The sequence below is a fragment of the Ascaphus truei genome, chromosome 1 (assembly GCF_040206685.1).
Source record: "Ascaphus truei isolate aAscTru1 chromosome 1, aAscTru1.hap1, whole genome shotgun sequence".
NCBI classification, from domain to species: Eukaryota; Metazoa; Chordata; class Amphibia; order Anura; family Ascaphidae; genus Ascaphus; species Ascaphus truei.
Window position 1 is genome coordinate 34,599,914 of NC_134483.1, and position 24,456 is coordinate 34,624,369.

Sequence of the window (24,456 nt, forward strand, 5' to 3'; positions counted from 1 at the left end):
CACTGTGTCACACACACACACACACACACACACAGTGACACACACGTCACCTCTCCTTCCGGCCACCGCCATGTTATTTAGTCCGCAAGGGAGGAAGGGGGTATTTCCGTCCGCCGCCATCTTAGGTGCCGCGTGGCAGCGGCAGGCTGCCCTGCCCACTGCCTGTCCCCGCGCCTGGGAGGTGAGTGGAGCGGGAGGGAGGTGAGTGGAGTGGGAGGTGAGTGGAGCGGGAGGGAGTGGAGCGGGAGGGAGTGGAGCGGGAGGGAGGTGAGTGGAGCGGGAGGGAGGTGGAGGGAGGTGAGTGGAGAGGGAGTGCAGCGGGAGGGAGGTGAGTGGAGAGGAGGTGAGTGAATCGGGAGGTGAGTGGATCGGGAGGTGAGTGGATCGGGAGGTGAGTGGATCGGGAGGTGAGTGGATCGGGAGGTGAGTGGATCGGGAGGTGAGTGGATCGGGAGGTGAGTGGATCGGGAGGTGAGTGGATCGGGAGGTGAGTGGATCGGGAGGTGAGTGGATCGGGAGGTGAGTGGAGCAGGAGGTGAGTGGAGCGGGAGGTGAGTGGAGCGGGAGGTGAGTGGAGCGGGAGGTGAGTGGAGCGGGAGGTGAGTGGAGCGGGAGGTGAGTGGAGCGGGAGGTGAGTGGAGCGGGAGGTGAGTGGAGCGGGAGGTGAGTGGAGCGGGAGGTGAGTGGAGCGGGACGTGAGTGGAGCGGGACGTGAGTGGAGCAGGAGAGAGGTGAGTGGAGCGGGACCTCTCCTTCCGGCCGCCGCCATGTTACTTAGACCGCGAGGGAGGAAGGGGGTCCTTCCGTCCGCCATCTTAGGTGCCGCGTGGCAGCGGCAGGCTGCCCTGACCACTGCCTGTCCCCGCGCCTGGGAGGTGAGTGGAGCGGGAGGGAGGTGAGTGGAGCGGGAGGTGAGTGGAGCAGGAGGGAGTGGAGCGGGAGGGAGTGGAGCGGGAGAGAGTGGAGCGGGAGGGAGTGGAGCGGGAGGGAGTGGAGCGGGAGGGAGTGGAGCGGGAGGGAGTGGAGCGGGAGGGAGGTGAGTGGAGAGGGAGGTGAGTGGAGAGGGAGGGAGGTGAGTGGAGCGGGAGGGAGGTGGAGGGAGGTGAGTGGAGAGGGAGTGCAGCGGGAGGGAGGTGAGTGGAGAGGAGGTGAGTGGAGCGGGAGGGAGGTGAGTGGATCGGGAGGGAGGTGAGTGGAGCGGGAGGGAGGTGAGTGGAGCGGGAGGGAGGTGAGTGGAGCGGGAGGGAGTGGGAGGGAGGTGAGTGGAGGTGAGTGGAGCGGAGGGGAGGCAGGGAGATGAATGGAGCGGGAGGTGAGTGGAGCGGGAGGTGAGTGGAGCGGGAGGTGAGTGGAGCAGGAGGGAGTGGAGCGGGAGGGAGTGGAGCGGGAGGGAGTGGAGCGGGAGGTGAGTGGAGCGGGAGGGAGGTGGAGGGAGGTGAGTGGAGCGGAGGGGAGGCGGGGAGGTGAGTGGAGCACCGGGAAGGGGGGAGGTGAGTGGAGCACCGGGAAGGGGGGGAGGTGAGTGTGATGGGGGGGGAGAGGACAGAGAGAGAGGTGTGTGTGTTTTGTTTGGACCTTTGGCCCGTCACTCCGCCTCAGGCCAATGAGAGGTGTGGGTGGCGGGCCAAGGGGTTGGTGTGAGTGTGTGAGGCCAATGAGAGGTGTGCGGGGGCGGGCGGGCCAAGGGACCAATGAGATTGCCGCTAGGGACAGGGAACACAGTGAAACATACATACATAAAATGCTTTCAGAAATATATAGTAGATTGACGTTTTGTGCTGTCCTTATATACATGTAATTGGGACTACGGAATATACTGTCCGCTTAATGTATTTGTACAATGCTTCCCGGTTGGGGCTGATTCAGACAAGGCTCGGACATTCCCTGCGTTTTTCAACCACTGAGGCTGTACAGTATGTGCCTCTTAAAATTAGCCATAAGCCAAGATGTTAGATCTGTACTTGGAAAATAAAGCAATAACACAACTTGATCATTTGAATACAAGAGGAAAAGCAGTAAAATCATACAATAATATTTCCAAACACGCAGACTGGCCCACAGACCGATCCAGCAATGTACTTCTGCCTGAATATTTTTGCGATGAATCAAACATTATATATGTTCTTTTTAATCAGTGTACCGATGTAACCAAAATGTATATTACAATCACACTAAAATTGCACTATTACTTTCCTGTTTCTGCATAGCCTGATGGGTATTCCAGCATGCGTAATATGTATTCAGCACTATACAGTACACAGCACTTCTCGCCTTAGATCCGCCTCCAGAAACTTGCTTACAGTCCCAGGTTCTATAAAGAAACCGGTCGCTTTTCCTTCTCATACCGATCCCCTCACTGCTGGAATAATTTACCCGAGTCCTTCAAATCCCATGATCCCATGGTAAACATGTTTGTATCTGTAACTTGTAATGTTGTCAACTTTACTCTGTGCCCGGGACTTACTTGAAATATTTTATGAATAAATATTCTATAAATGATAAATGTAAAATGAGCCAGTTCTAAAGCTGCAAAGGCCTGTGAACACATGAAGATTTTGTAACTCAACCGTCTAACGTTTCTCCTGCAATAATGGGATTGAGCAAAGAAAAAAAAGATTCTCAAACAATGTGCTTTTGTGTGCAGTGTCCCTAAACTTGCCAAATGAAATAGAAGATGCATGAAAGTAATCAGGATTTGATAAGCAAAAACCATTGTGCTTTGTATTAAATTTCTTAATCTAGAGCCTTTCTCCTTTAGTGCAACTATCTCCAAGCTTCCTTTCCCACTACCATTCGCCAAGCATCGTCCGTCTCCCCCATCCTAAAGCTTTCAGCAAAAAAATGACAGCAGCAAGGACAAATTTCAGAAGGCTTCTGGGAAACCGTAAGGGGGAGATTCATTAAAGGGCAGTAGATGCAATTGCACACAGACTAGAATGGCAGTTGACGCGCAATTGCGTCCACTGCACTTTTATGCATCTCACCACAGATCCGATAACTCTGCTGTCAAGCAGTTTAGATTACAAGCTATTTAGAACAGGAGGCATTGCTTATTTGCAGGTCTCTATACCAGTGGAGTCCAAACATTTTTTTCTAAAGAAACCTATAATTATATTGGGAGATTCTGCAGAACACCAACCCTCTCTAATAGCGCGCCTGAGATCAGATGCATTGTAAGGAACCCCAATCCTCTCTAATAGCGCGCCTGAGATCAGATGCATTGTAAGGAACCCCAACCCTCTCTAATAGCGCGTCTGAGATCAGATGCATTGTAAGGAACCCCAACCCTCTCTAATAGCGCAAAAAAAAAAATACCTCGCTTCTGGTGGCTCAAGCTCTACTGTAAGGATCCTTCCTCACTGTAATTGTCCTAAGCCGACAGTGTGGAAAGATCCCTTCAGTAGAGCTTGAGCCACCAGAAGCGTGGACAGTTACCGGGAACATCCGGAACAGACTTCCCATTGAGAAGACGTTCAGGACCTCCAATCCGGTTGTAGCCTGTGTGAATCGTCGCTCAGTGTGGGGACCCGCTGTCTTCGCCACTTTGGTAACATGTCCAAAACATGTCATGCTTATTTGATTTCACTATGATATGTGCAATACTTACCTGCTGCTTGAATACCACAATATAATTAAATTACTACACCATGAGATTTTTTGCGCCGTTTCTCTTTTTTCCTCTATTAGCCCATTAGGATGTACTGTAGAACCATCCTAATTAAACTGCAGCAGAATCTCATATGTCAACACAGTTTTTACACAATATGCGGTGCATTCACCAAGTTATGTAATATATATAGTGTCTAACTACACCTGTTTTTGATCCATCACGGTTTTTAAGTCTTATATTTTTTGACACAGTCCTCATATTTGTATGTTAATCATAAATCACATGACCTTTATGTTTTTGTAATAACCACTTATTTATCACTATCTGGTGCGCAGTAATTTTCACCTTTTTTCTTAGTCTAATAGCGCGTCTGAGATCAGATGCATTGTAAGGAACCCCAACCCTCTCTAATAGTGTGTCTGTGATCAGATGCATTGTAAGGAACTCCAACCCTCTCTAATAGCGCGTCTGAGATCCGATGCATTGTAAGGAACCCCAACCCTCTCTAATAGTGCGTCTGAGATCAGATGCATTGTAAGGAACTCCAACCCTCTCTAATAGCGCGTCTGAGATCCGATGCATTGTAAGGATCCCCAACCCTCTCTAATAGCGCGTCTGAGATCAGATGCATTATAAGGATCCCCAACCCTCTCTAATAACGCACCTGAGATCTGATGCGTTTCTCAGCTCTTTCCTCTGCGTCACGAGGAGCGGGCTGAGAGCCCAAAGATGACTGCTTATGTTTGTGCGTATGTGTACTGTATATGTATATGTATGTATTTATATATACACACACAATGCATGTGTACATAAATAAATTGGTTACTTACTTGCCACTCCAGAGGCGAGGCCATAAAGCAGTCCCCCTCCATCTGCCTGCTCCTGGAAAACATGGGAACCTGGGGGTGGGCTCTTCTCTTGTCTAATGAAATTATAGAGCAACGTCTTCACCATTCTGCTTGTGTAAGAAAGACTGCCGGGAAGAAATACAAACCCGGTTACAAATCATGGATTAGCACTGAAACGTTACACACACACACCACCACACACACACACACACCACACACCACTCCACACCAGAATCATTATCATCATTAATTTAGATCACCTTCAAATAATCAAGATTTATATCATCCTCAAATAAGCGGGGGAGCCCTTTAGATTTTTTTTTTTTTTTTTTAATAAACTCTAGCAGACTTACTCCCAGATACATACAGTATAGCATACTTATAGTATGGGTTAATGGACTTGAATGGGCGTTAACTCTAATTGACTTGAATGGGAGTTGGCTACTGTTCGGGTGCAGTAATCCAGGAGCGCGCAAACGTTTTTTTCCCTGCGCCCCCCTGCCGGCAGTTCCCCTCTCTCCGCCACCCCCCCCCCTCCCGTTACCTTTGCTGCGGTGGCGACATGATGCTGCATTGCCATGGCGACGCATGTACAGTAAGAAGCCGCCGGAGCCAAGGTAAGTGAGGGTTTACAGAGGCCTTTGCTGCTCCCCCGGCACTTAATTTAAGTGCCTTCGGGAAGCGCGCAGGGCCTCTTTAAACCCCGCACCCCCCGCAGACAGTCTCGCGCCACCCAGTTTGCGCACCCTTGCGTTAATCTGTAGTGGAGCTTACCCCCTTAAAGCGGTTTAAGAGACGGAGACAGTTTGGCAGTGGCTGTATTGATCCCAAGCATGATCAATGGAAAAGTCAGGATTAATTAAATCCCCTTCTGTATATATGATGGACGGTCAATCTGACTGTTAAAGACTGTGGACATTTTACTCTACATACTGCACATAAATATCTTTGGGAGGGATTTCATCCGTGGTATTGTCAATAGAGAATTGACTCCATCTACAGTATATGCATATTGATACATCGGCCGGTTTTAGAACACATTTGCAACACATTCCGTTTTGGTCCGAAAGCACAATGTCAAAACTATAACCTTTATGGATATTGAAAAGGGAACAGCACGCTAGTCATAAAAAAAAGGTATTTAAACAAAAGTAAACCTGTACGTCGTTACCGTCCCCAAAGGCACCTTCCCTGGGAGCAGACAGATAGAAGCCGCTCCCCATTTTGACTCTGCACCCGCGTCTCTAGAACAGGGGGTGCTCAATTCCAGTCCTCAAGATCCCCCAACAGGTCAGGTTTTCAGGATATCCCAACTTCAGCACAGGTGGCTCATCCGGGCTGAAGCAGGGACTGATTGAGCCACCTGTGCTGAGGCGGGGATATTCTGAAAACCTGATCCTTTGGAAGGGCTGGAGGACTGGAGTTGAACCCCCGCTGCTCTAAGACTTTTTTTTTTTTAATGTGGTGTCCCAATATAACTGAATTATAAAGGATCTTTTTGTAGCATGTTTTAGATCTCTATCATTGATATGTATGTATATATGTATATATATGTATATATACAGTGTTCGACAAACCTATACATTTGCTCGCCCCGGGCGAGTGGATTTACCTCCGGGCGAGTAAATATTGGCCCAAGCAGCACACGTTTGGTACTAGGTGGCGAGTAGATTTTTTGGTGATTTGTCAACCACTGTGTGTGTATATATATATATATATATATATATATATATATATATATATATATATATACATACATACATACATACATATATATGTGTGTGTGTATGTATGTATGTATGTATGTATGTATGTATGTATGTATATATATATATATATATATATATATATATATATATATATATATATATATATATATATATATATATATATACACACACACATACATACATACACAGTATTTTGGTATTGTTTTAGCTGTACTAAAGAAATGTGTGATTTTCAATGAATATAGAAGTCACTTTTGTTTACTTGTACAGTAGTGGTAGGTCAAATATGGGAGAGAGGGAGAGGAAAAATATATACAGTATATATATAAATGTGTGTATATAAATGTGCACCTCTGCTTACCTGTTCAGATGTCCGCGCGGGCTTCCAGCAGGTAAGTAACAGATACTTTTCAACTACCCTGACATTACCCGGATACCCGGCACCGGGTCCACTTTCCAGCTGCCGGGTCCGGGTAATTTCCGGGTAGCTGAAAAGCCGCCGGGTAACGAGTTAGTACCCGGTACATCACTAGCAAGAATACACTACAGTCAGAGCAATACATAAGAAAATAACAAGTTGATGAGGTGCAACATACAAAGGCACATTGTTACTGCTCAATCAAAGCGTCCAGACACAAGAGAGTGTAGTAGCAAGATCCATAAGGTTAATTACAGTCCCGAATACATCACCACAAAGTAAGGGGTGAAAAGCCTCCAGCTGAGCCCCGGCATAGAGAGGTAGAGGAAGGGTCCCCAACACCGCGCTCACCAGGAGTGGGAGTAGATTTGGGTAAAAAAAACGCATCAACCACCCAGCTGTAACCCCTTAAACATGTTACTGCCATTGATTTACTTTGGTTGTAGGAGGAATTGCCCCTTGAATTAGTTTAATTTGGTGGTGCACAAAAATGTAAACACTACAAGCCTTTGTTTCCACTTGTAATCATCTCAGTAACACTATTCCCGATAGTAACCATTTTGTGAATTGAGAGCGTAACTCATTTCCAATTCTGTGCCCCGTCCCAGAGGCACCCCCAGGACACGTGCAGTGCATGTCTTGTTCATATATTTTAATTTCAAGAACCATTGTCCAGAGTAAATCCTGTCTGCTGGACTACTTCCAATTCGGCCATCGAAAACCGCCGCCGCATTACAAGCAGTGAAGTCACTGGGAACCGCCTTGTTCTATGGCGCCCCCCTAACTGCTGCTTAACGATCCACACAGAACGTACCATCGGCCGTGCATCAGGTATTTGTGAATGATGCTTTCATGCAGGATCTCTTTGCGGAAGAGTTGGTACGACAGGAAGATGAGTAGGGCCGTGACTGCTTCCAGCAAAATGCTGTAGGTTATATCCCTGTAAAACAAAAAACAGAAAAGGTAGAAAGCTATCATGAGACACCCTTTGTTGTATTGCTTTTGCCCCTCACATCTTTATTTATTCTACAGATTCGGGACCGCAGAGCGCCGGTGCGGACCCGGTCTCATTGGGCTTCACAAATCAGGAGATACTTCTTTTCCAAGAAAAGTTTCTCAGTACAGTACTTTCTTTTAATCATTTTTTTTTTTTTTTTAGAAAGGGAACAATGTTTTTTTCCAGGACAAGTTGAATCACTAGGGGGGTAAGGAGAAAGAGAGGTTGGACCCCACCTGCCATCACTCTGCTTCAGTTTGTTAGATTACCATGCTTTTACCACCCTGTGTCAGATAGCCATGGTTCAGATAGACCAAAAATAAAATGTATTTCCAAAGTATTCAGTAATAAAAAGTTATTAGATAAGAGTTTGGCGAACGTTTTAAATCTAAAAAAGGAAAATTCACCTACAGTATATGTGGTACGTAGGTAATACTGTAGGTCATTATTTAAATGAATCAATTGACCCAATTTATATTTTTCTATAGTCACAACTGAGTGAGGTTAGATTCCCATACATTTTACATTTGAAGCAACCTATTATCGGAATATTAGACTCGTCCAAATCAGCCTATAAAACAAAGAAACTCATGAAAATACCAGTTCTACTTCTACCAATGGGAATTATTTAACCCCCCCCCCTTTACCATGTATATTATAAAGAAGCCCTCAGCCCCTTAAGAAGTTTCCTAAAAATAAAATTTTCAAGCGTTAACACTACCCTCTTAAAAACAGAATTTTTTCTTATCCAGCGCTGCTCACGTACGCAAAACTTGTATTGAATGTTACAGCCGCTGGGATTCAAACTGGGTTAATTCGCTCAAAAGCAAAAGCAGTCTCATCACCAAAATACTCCTACAGTCCAAAATATAGCTACAAAGTCCCTTGTTATGTAACGGGCAAGTTGACTTTAATGGGGCTTTCCATGTAGAAGCCCCTTATCGGCACTATTTTCCCTTTACAGAATAAGTGTGAAAAAATATACAGGCAAGCCATAGTGACTTTATGAATTGTAATCTGAAATCATACGATTTAGACATCTATTATCTCCATCATAGGAAGCTCTCTCATAGTTACAAAGTAGATGAGGTTGAAAAAAAGACATACGTCCATCAAGTTTGATCTATGCTAAATTTAGACAACAGATACTTTGGGGCCTATGCAGAGAGCAGCGAATTTTAAAATTGGCGAATTTATTAAAAAGTAGCTTTTTTGGAGAGTTTTATTCTCCATATGCAGAAAAGTGCGAATTCTGCTATGTTTAACATGGATGCGTGTGGCGAGTTTAAATTGGCGAGATGCGCGCTTCAGAAACGTGTAAAAACAAATTCGCGCCTTTTTTTCCCATTGCAATGGCCGCGAGCGGCAGCTTCTTGCCAATTTTTTCTGGCGAGGCAAAAAGGAGACAATCGCGCCATTTTATTGGCGCGAACAGCCGCTAGATGCCGTTCGCGCCTCTCTGCATTAGGATATTTTTAAAACTGGCGAGATTGAGGTTCTCGCCAGCCGCGAGGCGAGTTTTACAAATAGAAAAGAAAAATTGGCGCGTTTTTCGGAACTCGCCATTTTCTGCTGCTTTCTGCGCAATTTTCTCCAAAAAATGGCGAATTTCGAAATAGCGCTGCTCTCTGCATAGGCCCCTTTATCCTATATCTATACTTACTGATTGATCCAGAGGAAGGCAATCAAAACCTCCCAGTGACATATTTTGTGGTACTGGGCCTGTGGAAATGGAGTCCCTGAATATTAAATGTAATGGTTTGGCTATTACTGAACCTACAGTAACTCCTAGAGAACTTTTGGATGTATGCCATCGGGGCCAGGTGCCTTATTTACTGACATTTGTCCAAGCTGTGAACTTCTTCCTCAGTTAACCAATTGTTCATTAATATAGGGGTTGTGGCTTCCTCCTGTATCACTACTATTAAAATTAATTCTTCCAGGGTAAACACAGAGGCAAAGAATTTGGTTAATACTGTACCTCAGCTTTTTCCTCATCTCCAATAATCTGCCTGCCCATCTCACACTGAAAAGGTCCTATATTTTCTTTTCTGGGTTTTGTTTTTGTTATTAAGGTACTTAAAGAACTTTTAAGGGTTGATCTTACTTTCTATTGCAATCCTTTTTACATTATCCATTTTTGCTAATTTGATTGCCCTTTTGCAATTTTTGTTACATTCCTTATAATTATGATATGATGCCTCCGTCACGTCTGACTTAAAGCTGCAGTTCAGGCATTTTTTTTTTTTTTTTTTTTTTTACTTCAATAGTTTTATGTGTGCAATCTCTAATTACCTAAAGAACTGTATAGCTGCAGGTCAATTCGTTCTCCATGTATTGATAGGTCGAAATTTGGTGACATAATTAGTGAAGGGATCTGTTTATATTCTGCTTGTCTGTCAGTGGAAGCTCATGAATATTCATGAGCAATCCTGCACTGACATGTGCTAGGGGCAGGGCTGACAAAGGGGTGTGCCAGGGCTTGTGACAGGACATGAAGGGGCAGTGCCTTAGCAAATGGCTGTAAAAATAGAATACAAGAAAATTGGTCTTTAAAAGTTGTTTTTTAAAAACAGAAAATGCTAAAAGTATTTTTTCTTACTACAGAACTGATTTATTAAAAAAAACACACATGCAGGATATTGACTGAACTGCAGCTTTAAAGTATCTAAACGCCTGCCTCCTTTTCCATTTTCTTCCCTACCTGTTTATTTAGTCACATTGGTTTTGGCTTATTTCTTTTATACTTATTACCCATATATTACCCTCTCGATTATCATTATTACAGCACCAGAAATATCAGAAAGGCTGTTGTGCCGTGAAATTAATTACAATTCCCTCCAGTACATCTCTCTCCCTCCCTCCCCCCTCCCCCCCATCTCTTGCAATACAGCAGTGAGAAAGAGGACAGATTGGTTTCTGCTTCATGTGAGCAGCACTAATTAGTGAGCACTCATTGCATTTCAGCCTCTGCTACGCCCAGGGACAACGACTAAGGGCCTTATGCAGAGAGGAACGTTATTTAATGAGAAAACGGCAAGAAAATAGCCACAGAATTGGAGCACGTTATGGTCGTATGCAGAAAGCTGCGTTACCTAATTTTTCTGATGAGATTCAAAATTGCCAAGTTTTTCTGGCTAGATTGAACTCACTATAATATAGGGCAGAATGGTGAGTTGCAGTGCATCTATGCTACCTGCATACCACCCTATTTTAACATGGCGAATTTACCAATCTCTCCACGTGTTTGGCAATTTTTAAAGTAAAGAAACCTGCTGTGGAGAATTTTATGAATCTCTCCATGTTCTCTGCAGGAGAAGCTTCTCTGGGAAGTATTTTCTCCAAAATATGGTGCTATTTCCCTTCTCTATCCTCTCTGCATAAGCCCCTAAATCTTTAGCAGAAAACAAGGATGTTACCATCATTTTATTTTATACTTTATACAACTCCTTCCCTGTAAATAAACATAATTTGACATTTTGTGGATCCATTAAGAGCGCAATCTGTCCTGCAATATTCAAACTATATTTGGAAGCAAACTATTTTTGTAATGTCACTTTTACTCCCGGTACATCTTTGGACTCTGCACTTACTCTTCTTTATGACCGTGCCCTTCTGATGTACCTGTTGGCAATTTTCCAAACCCTACAAATGACTATTTCCACCATAAATAACTGCCCCATAATTCAATTCTTATAAACTCGGAGGAATGAAAAAACCTATAGATTAATGGTATCCCCTATTTGGTTCAAATAAATCCTAATACAGGTGACTATATCATAGCACATTAACTGCATAAGTCTTACCCAGAGGTTTGAGAAAAAGAAGACAAAGCACCTTAGACTCATTGTTATACGATTGCATTTCAGTATTCAATGCTTAAACGTGCCAACAGTACTGAGTTATGTGTAACAACTCACAGCAGATCTACACCGTTCAAAGACAAATACAGCTATCATCATGGAGTACAGTACAATAAAAAATAATATACTGCAAAATGAAGCATAAAAAATATGTTTGCAAACCATTAACGAACACAACACTCAAGGAGATTCAAGTCCATAGTAACAACAGAAGTAGCCTAAGGCTGCGCTTATAGTGCCTGGCGATGCCGCACCAAAACAAATACATTGAATCCGTCGCATGCGCTTATAGTAGGCGCGACGGAGCGACAACATTTGGAAGCCAGTGAAATCTGATTTTGGGAGAGACAGTCGCCACATGAGACTATCTCTAAACCAATCACAGAGCGCCTATTGCACTCTGCCCTCACCCTTCGTGATGTCACTGGCCTTGTCGCCAGCGACGTTGCTCAAACCTAAAGTTCAACTTTCGCCGGCACTATAAACGTGGCCTTACATAGCAGCATGTACAGACATACGAAGAAAGTAAAAACAATCAGCCATGTAACCGTCCCATGCATCTTTATAACTGTAGATAGTTTTCATAGGTTTTACAGTCATGTCCCAAAGCCTAGTACCAAATAGCGCAGCAATAATTACCACAGAATACAGAGTGTACACTGCTTTAGTTAGGGGCTCAGACCCTATATGTCTGCAGAGACAACTAAGTGCTGGAATTTTTTTTTTATTGTATTACCACTTCGGCACAATTGTTTGTACAAGACAAAAGCAAACATTCTCACTGCCCTTTTAAAAAGTACTGTAGTTCCTCCGATTCCTCCTCATTTCTCCCGACACCCCTATTTTTTTCTCCTTTTTGTTTTTGAAAATACCCTCCAGGGGGTTCCCTTAAGCCGAGCACCACTATTTTCAGCTCTGGGGTCAGTTTGAGAATCTTACCTGTAAAGTTACCTTGTTTAAACCTCCCTCGGGGGGGGGGGGGGAAATGGCTGCCAAATCTTGGTCGAGCAGGAAGCTGCTACTTCATCGGTTGTGGCCTTCTATTGGGTGGCCATTTAAAAACCAGGAAGTAATGTGTAACTTCACTTGTATCTCAAAAACCAAGGGTAAGCCAGAGATGAAAATAGCGCGGCTCAGCTCAGGAGGAAACTCCTGGCTCCAGTCCCCACCGTCCCCCACCCAAAAATGGAGTGGTAGCATATCTTCATGTGCAGTAAGATTTTCTAACACCAAAGTAATGGAGGAAGACAAATTAGCTACCCTGAAAATAATGCACTAGGGAGGGGGCCTGCAGCTCCCGAGTCTGCTCATCGTGCTAATATACCCTGTAACCTGAATGTACATTTTCTTAAGCCCATCATTTTAAAAAGGCAACATATTTGCATTCGTTTTTCACACATAAAAGGGTGTGCAATACATGGGTTTGAAAAGTATGCCCCCTAGTATAGTAACAGAGAGGTTCATAATTGTCTTGTCATTATAGGCAATTTCTTACGCAATACAGGCGGTCCTCGGTTATCCAACGGAATCCGTTCTGGAAGTAGCGTTGGATAGTGAAACCGTTGTAAAGTGAGTCCCATGTTAATCAGTGGCGGTGAGCGTCGGATAACGCATTCCGGCATCGAATAACGGCCCTTAGGGTTGTATTGTAAAGTGTTGGATATGCCATTCGTTGTAAAGTGAAACGTTGGATAACGAGGACTACCTGTATTTACCACAATTACAGTGATAAGTACAGAAGTGATACCTTGAGAAATTATACATATACACACACCGTGGTCAAAAACGATAACATTAACTTGTACGTGATTAACAGAGTGTGAAATCTGAAGAGCTTCCAGATATAGCTTTCCAACCTTATTTTGAATGGGTATGTAATTCTTTACAGCAGCTATCGTGGCCCCTTCAAGGCAAGAGAAATGTTCCAGTTTTGCTTTTCATGTCCTCAGACAGGATGACCGTACACTGCGGCAGGATCTCCTAAACTGTAACTACTTGAAGTTCACCACAAACCATTACTGCAAGATGGGACTTTTAGGTCTATTCTGATTCCCAGAAATTACTTTGAGTACATAAAAAAAAACATTGGAAACAGTCTGCTCATCCAACAGTGCACAATAACGTCTCATTCAGCTCATTACAGTTACATTTGTGTCCTACTTGAGCATTGAAGGCACAGAAGTGGCCAGGGCAAAGCATGACTGCGCAGTCAGAAAAACAAAATCACTATTCTTCAAGAGAAACGAGAAACATTATATTGAGTGTTTGAAACCTTTTAGCTCTGGTTCCCCATCCTGTACTAACCAAGATTTCGCCATGATGAATGCATGAGAGCGTATCCGGGAACTTTAAATGATTAAATGCTTGAATGCCAAGTTACTATATGACCCCATTACTGCACTACTGAAATACTATAATACTCCGTAAATAAATACGTGAAGGCCGTCTAGAGCTATACTGCAAATAAGGAACACGCGCATTTTTGTTTCATTTATTCAGACCGGTAAGGCATTAAAGCAGCAATTCAAATAATTTTTATGTAAAGCCTTCTCAACAATATAGAGCAGGGGTAGCCAACTCCAGTCGTCAAGAGCTACCAACAGGTTAGGTTTTCAGGAGATCCCTGCTTCAGCACAGGTGGCTCAATCAGTGGCTCAGTATTCGACTGCACCACCTGTTCTGAAGCAGGGAAATCCTGAAAACCTGACCTGTTTGCAGCTCTTGAGGACTAGAGTTGGCAACCCCTGCTCTATATTGTTGAGAAGGCTTTACATAAAAATTATTTGAATTGCTGCTTTAAATGCCTTAAATCATTAGAAAGTGTGGAATGTTCAGCTGTCTAAGAGTCTCAACACGACTGAATATGGACATGCCTCAATATTCTTGTATGTACACACATCTACGTTGCATCTGTTTGAGCGCAAGTACAAATATAATAGAGGCAGAACCTATTGTAAATACTACAAACTAAATTACAAATCAACAAGCATCATGTGTACCGGGTACCATCTTAAACTCGTCACAGGGTAAACAAAACAAGTCAATACCTACCAAGGTCTGAACAAATGAGCTTTTGAACCATTCAATAATTATTTTCTAATCAAAGACTACTGATACATACAAAAAGTTGTTTAAAAAAAAATTCATATTGTTTTCTTTAAATGTGCAGTCTACTTAGGACATAGGTAAACTTGTGGCAATAGGATATTAAATGGGTTTTATTTTAGTGAGAGATGGCATTAAAGGTTTAAGTGTTTTAGGATAATTTTTGAAAGTCTGGAAAGGTCTACTTGTTTTCATTTACAATGAGGACTCATTGGCTTCATTGGAGGTTTGGGTTTAACGGTCAGACTTTCTTGGACCCACTCGTGTAAGGTCAATAAGCTCCACAGTAAACATCAGGGTAACAAAATGTACATACTGTATATGGTCAGAATAAACTTTCAAAGAGAATGTAATGAATTGTTATTAATTGCCTAGTTTTAACTATGCATATCACGGTTTGGAACTGGGCGTCTACATGTGCAGGTATTAAGCACTTAGATGTACATGTTTATAATATTATTGTTAACTGGGTGATACTTCTGTGTCTCGGGATTCTTGCAATTAATCTTTATAGCAAATATGACATCAAAAAGCAAAGCGTCTTTTTCCCCAGCTCATAACCATTTACCAGAGGCATACAATTCATTTTTTATAGACCTTAACTCAATTGGGTAATAAAAAATAAATGTTAGCCATTCTTTTCCAATGGCATAGTGCCTGGTTTCCCAACAATGCATTCGGTAGAAATTCTATTTTTATTACAGAACAAGAAATGTACATCACAGACCAAATTTTGTCCAACATGAACGTTCACGGTTTTAGAATTTAATGAGCCGCATACAGAATGAACAGAAAACTAGAAACCTGGACATACTATAGGACTTCACCCTAAAGAGAAAAAAGGTGGAAGTACTTATTCCAGGAGCATGTGATATTTTTATAGCAAGTGTTATACAGTATTGCACTTTGAGTCATTATTGATCAACATTGCAATGTGCAACGTACAAAGCAGTGACTTCAAACCACCATCTCTACAGAATGGGTGAGCTTTCCTCTATACTCCTTTGTAGGACTAGTAGATTTCATTGAGATTTGCCAATCCTGGGTTCTCATAAGCTTTTGGGATAATAAATGTTTTATAGGAGTAATAATGCTTTGTTCAGCCCTATTGTTTTACATTAAGAGTGTAGTTTCCAGGGTTCAGTGTTCAGTGTTGTACAGTGCTTATTCATTCACGCTCCCTGGCTCAACATAACACACATGCCACTGGACAATGCATAATGCAATCAAGTGGTAGCATCTCTGCTTAAGGTCATGAATTGTGAACAAGATTGTATTGTTGGGTCCAATGCAAAAGTAAACTATCCATGTTACTACACTTCAGCCAGACATGCATACTAAATAATAATATTCATAATAATGATGAAAGCTAAGAAAACAAGAAAATTGTGACCTTGAATAATCTGATTTCTGTAACGCAAAGAAATGTGGACGTATCTGTGATTTCCCCGCTTCTGTAAGCAGACTACAGGGAGCTGCTGGGAGAGGAGAGGGATAGAGGAAGTGGTGTTTGGCTAAAACGTGCAGTTCATCACATGCCCAATCTCCTGTATTCACAATCCAAAGAAAACATTCCCCTGAAATCATCCCAATTTAATGTTCTATCTCTCTAAAGTCTTGCAATTATTTTTTAATATGCTGTTTACATGGTAGGACATGCACAGCTTCAGTTTGGGATTTTAATTTACTCTCTAAGAAGTAGGCTTTTGTGCTTTTATGGTATCCTGTTTGGTCACTTAAAAGAGCGAGGAGAAATGCTTTGAACATACTCCAAAGGAAGACTTGTACAAAATGCTGGAATCGCCAAACACAAGATCTGCTGAACTAAAACATTCACATAAAAATGAACTTGTGCTAAAAAAAAAAAGGAAGAAACTTTATATACTGTAGCAAATATTTTACCTTACAACCGTAGCTGCTTTAGATGCACAGTAATGCCAGACAATTCAACATACTGTACTGTAAGAAACCCAACAAATCCCAACACGAAAGTATCTTTTTTTCTTTTCTTAAACCAAGTTGACACAATGATCCTAATACTGTACAGTGCAAAATCTTGGAATCCCTTCTATTCATTTTAATTTCTGTAACATTTGCACTAATAAACCTTTAGCACGTTGTAATGTCATGGTGACCCACTGATTGGTTTACTTTGTCAAAAAACATTTGGCAATTCAGCGTGGGTGTAATTAATTAAAAAAAAAAATGTTTGCAAGCCCGCCTACCACGAAACAGACATCCAACTACATTTTGCATTAAAGGGGCAATCACTTTAAGGACCAAAGCTAACCAATGCCAGCGACCTGATTGAGGGGTTACATCTGGGCGATTGGGGCCATCTACCCGCCCCTCGTGTCGGCGGCCTTTGCGAGACCACCTCTCTTTACCACTTCCCCACCACGCTGGTCTTGCAGGACCCTCCCATCTCTCACCCACTCCTCTCCTCGCCTTCCACCTCTCTCCTCCACGCCCTCACCCCCACCATATTTCTAATACAATAACCCACCCCTATGTCTCACCCAATAATCCCCAGAAGAGCCCAAGCGCAAAACACACACACACACACACACAGTTGGCCACCTTGAGGCTTGGGGGCAGGGCTAGCACCAGAGGTCGGCCGGCTGAAAGGGGGAAGAGAGGCTGGGATGCACTGTTGCCGGGAGGAGGGGGGCCTGGCAGCTGGACAGAGATGTTGGGCCCAACTTCCAGCACCAACCGGGCCCCTCGACAGCCTTGCCCTTACACCCCAACTTAAACTTACTTCTGTTCTTATGGTTTTTAGTAGTGAAAATGGACACTGCTTTTTTTAGGGCATTTAATGCATTGTCAATGTGACGGTAGGAATAGATTTTTGCTGCTTTTAAATAAAAGTTAAGCCCGCCATTACCACTACCTGTCAATGATATGATGCAGTTATGTATGTATGTACGCAGGACACATCCTCCAAAAGCAATAACAAACCGGCACTCCAGAGGTCTTCGTAAAAAAAAAAAGATTTTAATCTACACAGATGGACGTTTCAGTCACATACACGGACCTTTTTACGAAGACTTCTGGAGTGCCGGTTCCTTCTTGCTGTTGGAGGATGTGTCCTGCAATATAGGTCTCCCCAATGGGGGAAGATCTCTGCGCACCCGAGGCAGTTCTTTACATCCAGTGAGTGCACCCAACCTCTTTCTTCTCGTTATTTATGTATGTACTGCACAGTTTATTGTGCCAGTCCTGTATATGTTCCTCTTAAAGGACGTAAAACAGTGATGTACAGCACTGTTCAAGAGTGGGGACCTGTAAGGGTTAACTCTCTTGAAAAATAAGATGCAATCACATCAGAGTTTGGTATTGTAGGCCTGGACACTGATAGGATTAGGCCCATTGTTGAGGAACCAGGGAGAGGTCGACCACCTGCTGAGAGGACTTGCTCTGTAAGAAAGCTGTAAGCCATGGGGCTGTATCTGTATTGTTTGCCTGTGGAAGGGGATTGTATGAGCATTGTCCTGGCCCACCTTCAACCCCAGTAATTTCATCAACCGGGTCTAGGGCTGTGTGCAGAGATCAGGAAAATTATTCCTACCCAGACTAGCTGGCATCTCCCTGATTGATACTTCTCCCCAGCCTCAAGAGAGTCTTTTGGACTTGATATCCTTATGTGAAGGCTGTGTGCTGATAGGGAACTGGAAGAGCCCCATGTAAAGGAAGAGCTGACAGAGTCAGCAGAAGGAAACTGAGGAGACCCAGTGCAGTGGTCTGGAGCAGGGGTGCGCAAACTTTTCTCCGTGCCCCACCCTGCCTGCTCTACCCCGCCCCCCGTTCCCCCACTCGGCTCCGGCGTCAAATGCACCGCGGGGTCATGTGACGTCACGTGCTCCACAGCGTCATTTGATGCTGGGTTGCCATGGCGGCGCATTGTGGACGCCAAGGTCACTGAAGTTACAGAGGCCCAGCATTTAAATGCCTTCGGGGAAGCGCGATGCCTCTGTAACCACCCCCCCAGAAAATCGCACCCCCAGTTTGCGCACCCCTGGCCTGGAGCATCCAGTGGTGCTGCGGTCTGTGTGGAGTGTTGGCCGGAGCTATTTGGAGTGAAGCAATGGTAGGGAATTTAAAATTTCTAGCCAGTGGAGAGCAAGGCAGTGCTGCCCATACTACAGAGGACAACGGCGCAAGTTTCCGGGCGGAGGTCCCCACGCCTAGCACTTTAGGTTGTTCCCCCAGTTGGGTGAGTTTGTGTGTTTTTTATGTACTGAAAGTTTGTGGAAACTTTTTCCAATTAATTCACTTTTGTTCTACTCTGCACTTCTATCTAGTGTACTGATCCCTGGTGCAAATTGTTCTGGTCTCACGTGACAGTCAATTTTGGTTTCACACAAAAAATGTTCACTATGCATCATATTCCTGAAAAATAGTTGGTTCTAAAAATTACACGAGACTCGACGTCAATATGCTGGTGCATTTATACAGAACGCCAGTACAGTATGTGCATTGTTCTATCCTAGAGCAGGGCTCTTCAACTCGTTTGGTAAAAAGGTCCAGATCACACATTAAGAGAAGGGACACAAAGTACTAATATAATTTTAGATACATTTAAAGACAAACATTCTTAAATTTCAACAACTTACAAGTGAGCTTCAGTGTGAAAAAGTGCACCTAGCTGCCTAAACCAGGGGCGAGCTCCTCCGTTGGCCGCCACCCCCCTCCTTACCTCACGCAGCAGCAAATGGGGTCACGTCACCCCGCAGCGTCATATGATCACGTGTCCTGAAGCCGGCTGAATCCCGGAAAGTAGAGGTAGCAGAGGCCTCACGCAATTCCCCGGCATTTAATTTAAATGCCTTTGGGGAAAGCGTGGGACCTCTGCAACCGCTCATGCCCCCCAAAAAAATATCTCGAGCCCCGCTGGCCTAAGCAATTAGTATGAAACATCAAGTCATCTCAGGCTGCATTTGACCTGTGGCCACCAGTTGAAGAGGCACCTGTACAGCCAATCATTAACCCATCAATAGCAAACAGGACAATCTCTCTCTGCAGGGGAAGCTCACCACATCTTAAAGGTGATTAGAAGGGGATTTAAAAGTGGACAGTACCAGAAATGTTTCGAGCATTCGAAGGACCTTTTTGCACGGCACGTGTTAAGCCGAGTGTCTGTGAGGTAGAAGCAAGGTCATAAGGGTATCACTATACATAACGATAGAAAAAACAGTGGCACTGGTGTGCTGCGTGCCTTATAAATAAAGGGGAACAAAACTTATTTAGGGATAGCACAAATGTAATCAGTGGGCACTAAAATATGAAATCGGTCATGAAACTCGCTCTTTCAGGGAGACTTTTTATGGTCAGATTTTCTGATTGTACATTATGAAGGTAAAATATGCGCAGAAAGCAGAGATCATGAACAAATGTAAATAAAATCCGAGACGTCTTTATGGTAATGATCAAGATATATCCCAGAGACAACTTGAGTTGCGTTTGTAGCCGTCAGATATATAGATGCAGCCTCGTGGGAGGATTAAGGTTCATGGCCAACACCCCAACTTTAGGACTCATTTAGCATCTAGCTGTGACTGTATTGGAATGTCAAAGGAGCAATCCAAGCAATATCCTACATGTGTACATCTTTTTAAAGAAATCAGTTCTGTAGTATTAGATCAGCGGTGCGCAAAGTGGGGGGCGCGACCCCCAGGGGGGGCGGGAGATTGTGCTGGGGGGGCGCGGGCAGTTGCAGAGGCCCCGCGCTCTTCTCCCAGGCATTTAAATTAAATGCTGGGGGATCGCGTGAGGCCCCTGCAACTGTTTACTTACCGGGATTCAGCCGTCTGTGTTGCGTCACCATGGCAACTATTGACGCCGCGGCACCATGTGACCTGACGTCACACGCCCACGCAGCGTCATCTGACGCGGCTGAAGGAAGGCAGGGGGGCGCGAGAGCCGGGGCAGAGAGACAGGGGGGCGCAGCACAAAAAGTTTGCGCTCCCCTGTATTAGATAATACTTACAACCTTTATTTATTTTAAAATACAACTCAATGCCAGTTTTAATATAATACGGGGTATCTTTTGATTTCTATAGCAGGTTTTAACACTTCCCCAGCAGTGCAAGATTTTTGTAACACTTTCCTGTTTGTGATAATTTGTTGCCAATATTCCCAGCAGTTTGAGCTGCAAACTGTAACAATAGATAATGTTACCTGTGTAATATAAGGCCTCATATATAGTACGAGCGCTTATATATTGTGTCGCGCGCGCCTGCTGCATAGGCGATCCGCGGCCTGGGATCTGGAAGAGGAAACGCGACGGGGAGGTGTGCCCATGACGTCACGTGAACGGTTCGCCCTCATTGGCTGAACCGTGCACAAGACCTGGCCGTCGCACGACAAAATGAAATAATTTTGACGCGCCATCGCACTCCATAGCCGTCCTCATCCTTTTTGTTTGCATCGCGCGGACTATGGACATGGCCTAAGAATACATTGTAGCTGCTGAGTTACACTGACTAAAGGATTGATTTGAATCTAAAGGCAGCCACTGGGAAACAGGATTTTGCTGATCAATCACGGGAGAATGAATCGATCGGCATCTTAGTTAATTAGTTCTCAATAAGGGTAATCAAAGTCTGCATATATTAAAACAAAAAAAAGCTGCTTGGGTTGTCTCTTTAAATGGATATTTTATACCACAACCAAAATAACATTTCCAGACACTACTGGCTGTGGTTATGCGACTCTGCACTGGATTACTGGATTCTTCAGTCTGCGGATATGTTTCCCCTCAGATTAAAAGTACAGTCCATTTAAGGGCTGTACATTGTATTTTCAATAAAATTCAAGTATTCAAAAATGAAACGCCTTCACTACCATTTGAACACTTGTTTTTTCTTTCCAGATATACTTAAAAAAAAAAAAAAAAAAATTCTAACTGACCAGAATGGCGTTTTTTCAACGAAACATATAAAATGCAACACAATATACTAATAGCATCTGAACTCATTTAGCGATGGGACAACTGGTGTTTCAACACGGTTCTCATTATAGATACAAAGCAGTTTTGTGAAAATTAGAATGGCAGTCATAGTTAAGTCTCCACAACATCTTCTTAATATATAAAATCGAAAGGTTGGTACTAGCTGCGGTGAATCTGATTGGTCCTCAGCCTCTGGCCAATCAGATTGGTGGGTCTGACGTTACTCAACTGCCACTCTCTTCCCCCTCGGCGCCACGCGTCACACACACACACACACACACACACACACAGTGTCACACACACACACCTCTCCCCTCCCGGCGCTCACCTCTCCCCTCCCTCCCTCCGCTCACCCCTCCCTCCCTCCGCTCACCCCTCCCTCCCGCTCACCCCTCCCTCCCTCCGCTCGCTCCTCCCTCCCTCCGCTCCTCCCTCCGCTCGCTCCTCCCTCCCTCCGCTCCTCCCTCCGCTCGCTCCTCCCTCCCTCCGCTCCTCCCTCCCCTCACCCCTCCCTCCCCTCACCCCTCCCTCCCCTCACCCCTCCCTCCCCTCACCCCTCCCTCCCCTCACCCCTCCCTCCCCTCATCCCTCCCTCCCCCCTCCCTCCCCTCCCCCCTCCCTCCCCTCACCTCTCCCTCCCTCCGCTCACCTCTCCCTCCCTCCGCTCACCTCTCCCTCCCTCCGCTCACCTCTCCCTCCCTCCGCTCACCTCTCCCTCCCTCCGCTCACCTCTCCCTCCCTCCGCTCACCTCCATCACCGGCGGGGGAACAGGCAGTGGCCAGGCAGGCTGCAAAGATGGCGGCGCCCCCAAAGGACTCCCTTCCTCCCTCGCGGCGCCTAAGATGGCGGCGCCCGGAAGGACATCCTTCCTCCCTCGTGGCGCCGAGTGAGAAGATGGCGGCGCCCGGAAGTAGAGGTAGGTGTCGCGTGTGTGTCGCTCTAGGTGACGTGAGTGTGTGTGTGACACTGTGTGTGTGTGTGACACTGTGTGTGTGTGTGACAGTGTGTGTGTGTGTGTGTGTCACTGTGTGTGTGTGTCACTGTGTGTGTGTGTGCCTTTCACGCCCCCCCCTGCCTTTCACGCCCCCCCCCGCCTTTCACGACCCCCCCCCGCCTTTCACGCCCCCCCTCCCCTTTCATCCCCCCCCCCTGCCTTTCACGCCCCCCCCCCTGCCTTTCACGCCCCCCCTCCCCTGCCTCCGGGCAACGCCGGGTATATCAGCTAGTATAAAATAAAAATCATTGTTTCAAAAAAAAAAAAAAAAAAAAAAAAAAAAAAAAACACGACTGGTTCATTTCACAGTGAAATCCGTGAACAGGATAAAAATGGGAAAGTAAAGAAAACTGTTACAAATTTTCTTTATTTCTTTACAAAAGGGCAACTTCACATTTAATTACGCTGAAAGGGATTCTCTAATGTGCACATTCCCTTATAGATACAGTACTTCCTTGCGCAAGACGTGTAATGCAGGCATTTTGCACAGTTTCCGACAAACAATCTTCCCTTACACCCATTGATTGAAAACATGTACGCTGGCAGCTGCATAATAGACTAGTTATAGCGGACTAGAAACTTTTGGGTCAAGTCCCAAATATGTGCTCAAGAAATAATTATCGAAAGCGAGGTGAATTTGTGACCTTTTTGAGAATGTCACAGGAATGCAGAGCAGTACAGGTCATACGCAGGGATCTCCAAGTAAGCTGCGCAAATGTAGACTTCACAAAAACACTAATTTCACTGCTGCCCTCGCTGTTTAAAGTAGACAAATGAAGATGCAACTTCACATGGCAAAAAGGCCAACATTTTACCAATACAAAAGTGTTTCTAACAAAAGTTTAACATCACACAGATGACGCAGACGTCACTACCCCTGTAAATGTGCGCCAACGCACTAAATAACTAGTTAAATAACGTCTTCTCTCCCTAACCATGGCTTTCAACAGCACTACAATTAAATAACGTGGCATCGTATTGCTCAATACGTTGCTCACCTACATATTGTGTTCAAGGGTGCAATAACTTGTCCTACAGTACATCTGTAGATACTGTATAGCATTTTTCCATGTGACCTCTATAGACCTGTTCAGTTACTTTTCTACAGGTCATTCTGGCAGGTTACAGCATCATAAACTTCCAAGGATATTTGGCACCTGATAGAGATTTTATTTTAAGAATTGCACCTTTACCTGATCTAATCACTTCAGTAACTGCTACAAGGAATACTTTTTATTGCAGCTTTTTTTTTATTTTTTATTAACACACAGGGTCAGCAGTAAGATTTAACTTGACTACATAAACTGAAGTGCAAAAAAAAAAGCACACTTTACACATTTGGCACATATTTGTCATACCCTGAGACGTAATCTGCGACAATCAGAAATTCTACAGTCTTGATGCTGTATGTTATGGCGCACACTTTTTAATAAACTACTTTCCCATTATTGCATTGTATTATCATACATACATGGGATATTACATGCAGTAATGTTTTAATATTTTATTTGTACTGTATTTGAGTAATGACAATAAGTCGTTAATTACTTCATTTTTTGTTTACTTCATCCTTTGTATGGTTGGGCTTTTTAAATTCATATGTATCAAAAAAGTCTGCGTGTGCAGAACACCGCTGCCCTGTATTTTTTAAATGGCTGAGGTGTTTTTTTATAACCAGTATTAAAACTAAAAAACACTTGTGTTGCTGTCGCTAATTTTCAGATATGAAAAGTTGTGCATATACAATTTTTTATTGAATACAGAGATACGCAATAACGATTTGGTGGAAGAAGTCTGCATTTTTGGTGGAATAGGGGCCCTTAGGGATATAATTACTAAATAGTGCGAGGCCATATGGTGCCTTACATTGAGCAGTAATTCGTAAATAGGGCCCCTAGGCCCAAATACACTAAATGGTGCTCAGCTTCAGCTCGCCAT

General features: G+C 44.2%; 1 protein-coding gene across 2 annotated transcripts in view; it reads right to left on the minus strand.

Moving 5' to 3' along the window:
* Positions 1 to 24,456, minus strand: part of DYM (dymeclin) — a 516,199-nt gene that overhangs the window by 368,397 nt on the left and 123,346 nt on the right. For both annotated transcript variants that reach the window (XM_075586074.1, XM_075586063.1), the window contains exons 7-8: positions 7,421 to 7,546; positions 4,441 to 4,583 (exon numbers count right to left, since the gene is read on the minus strand). In XM_075586074.1, coding sequence (XP_075442189.1) covers positions 4,441 to 4,583; positions 7,421 to 7,546 — 269 coding nt within the window. The remainder of the gene's footprint in view (positions 1 to 4,440; positions 4,584 to 7,420; positions 7,547 to 24,456) is intronic.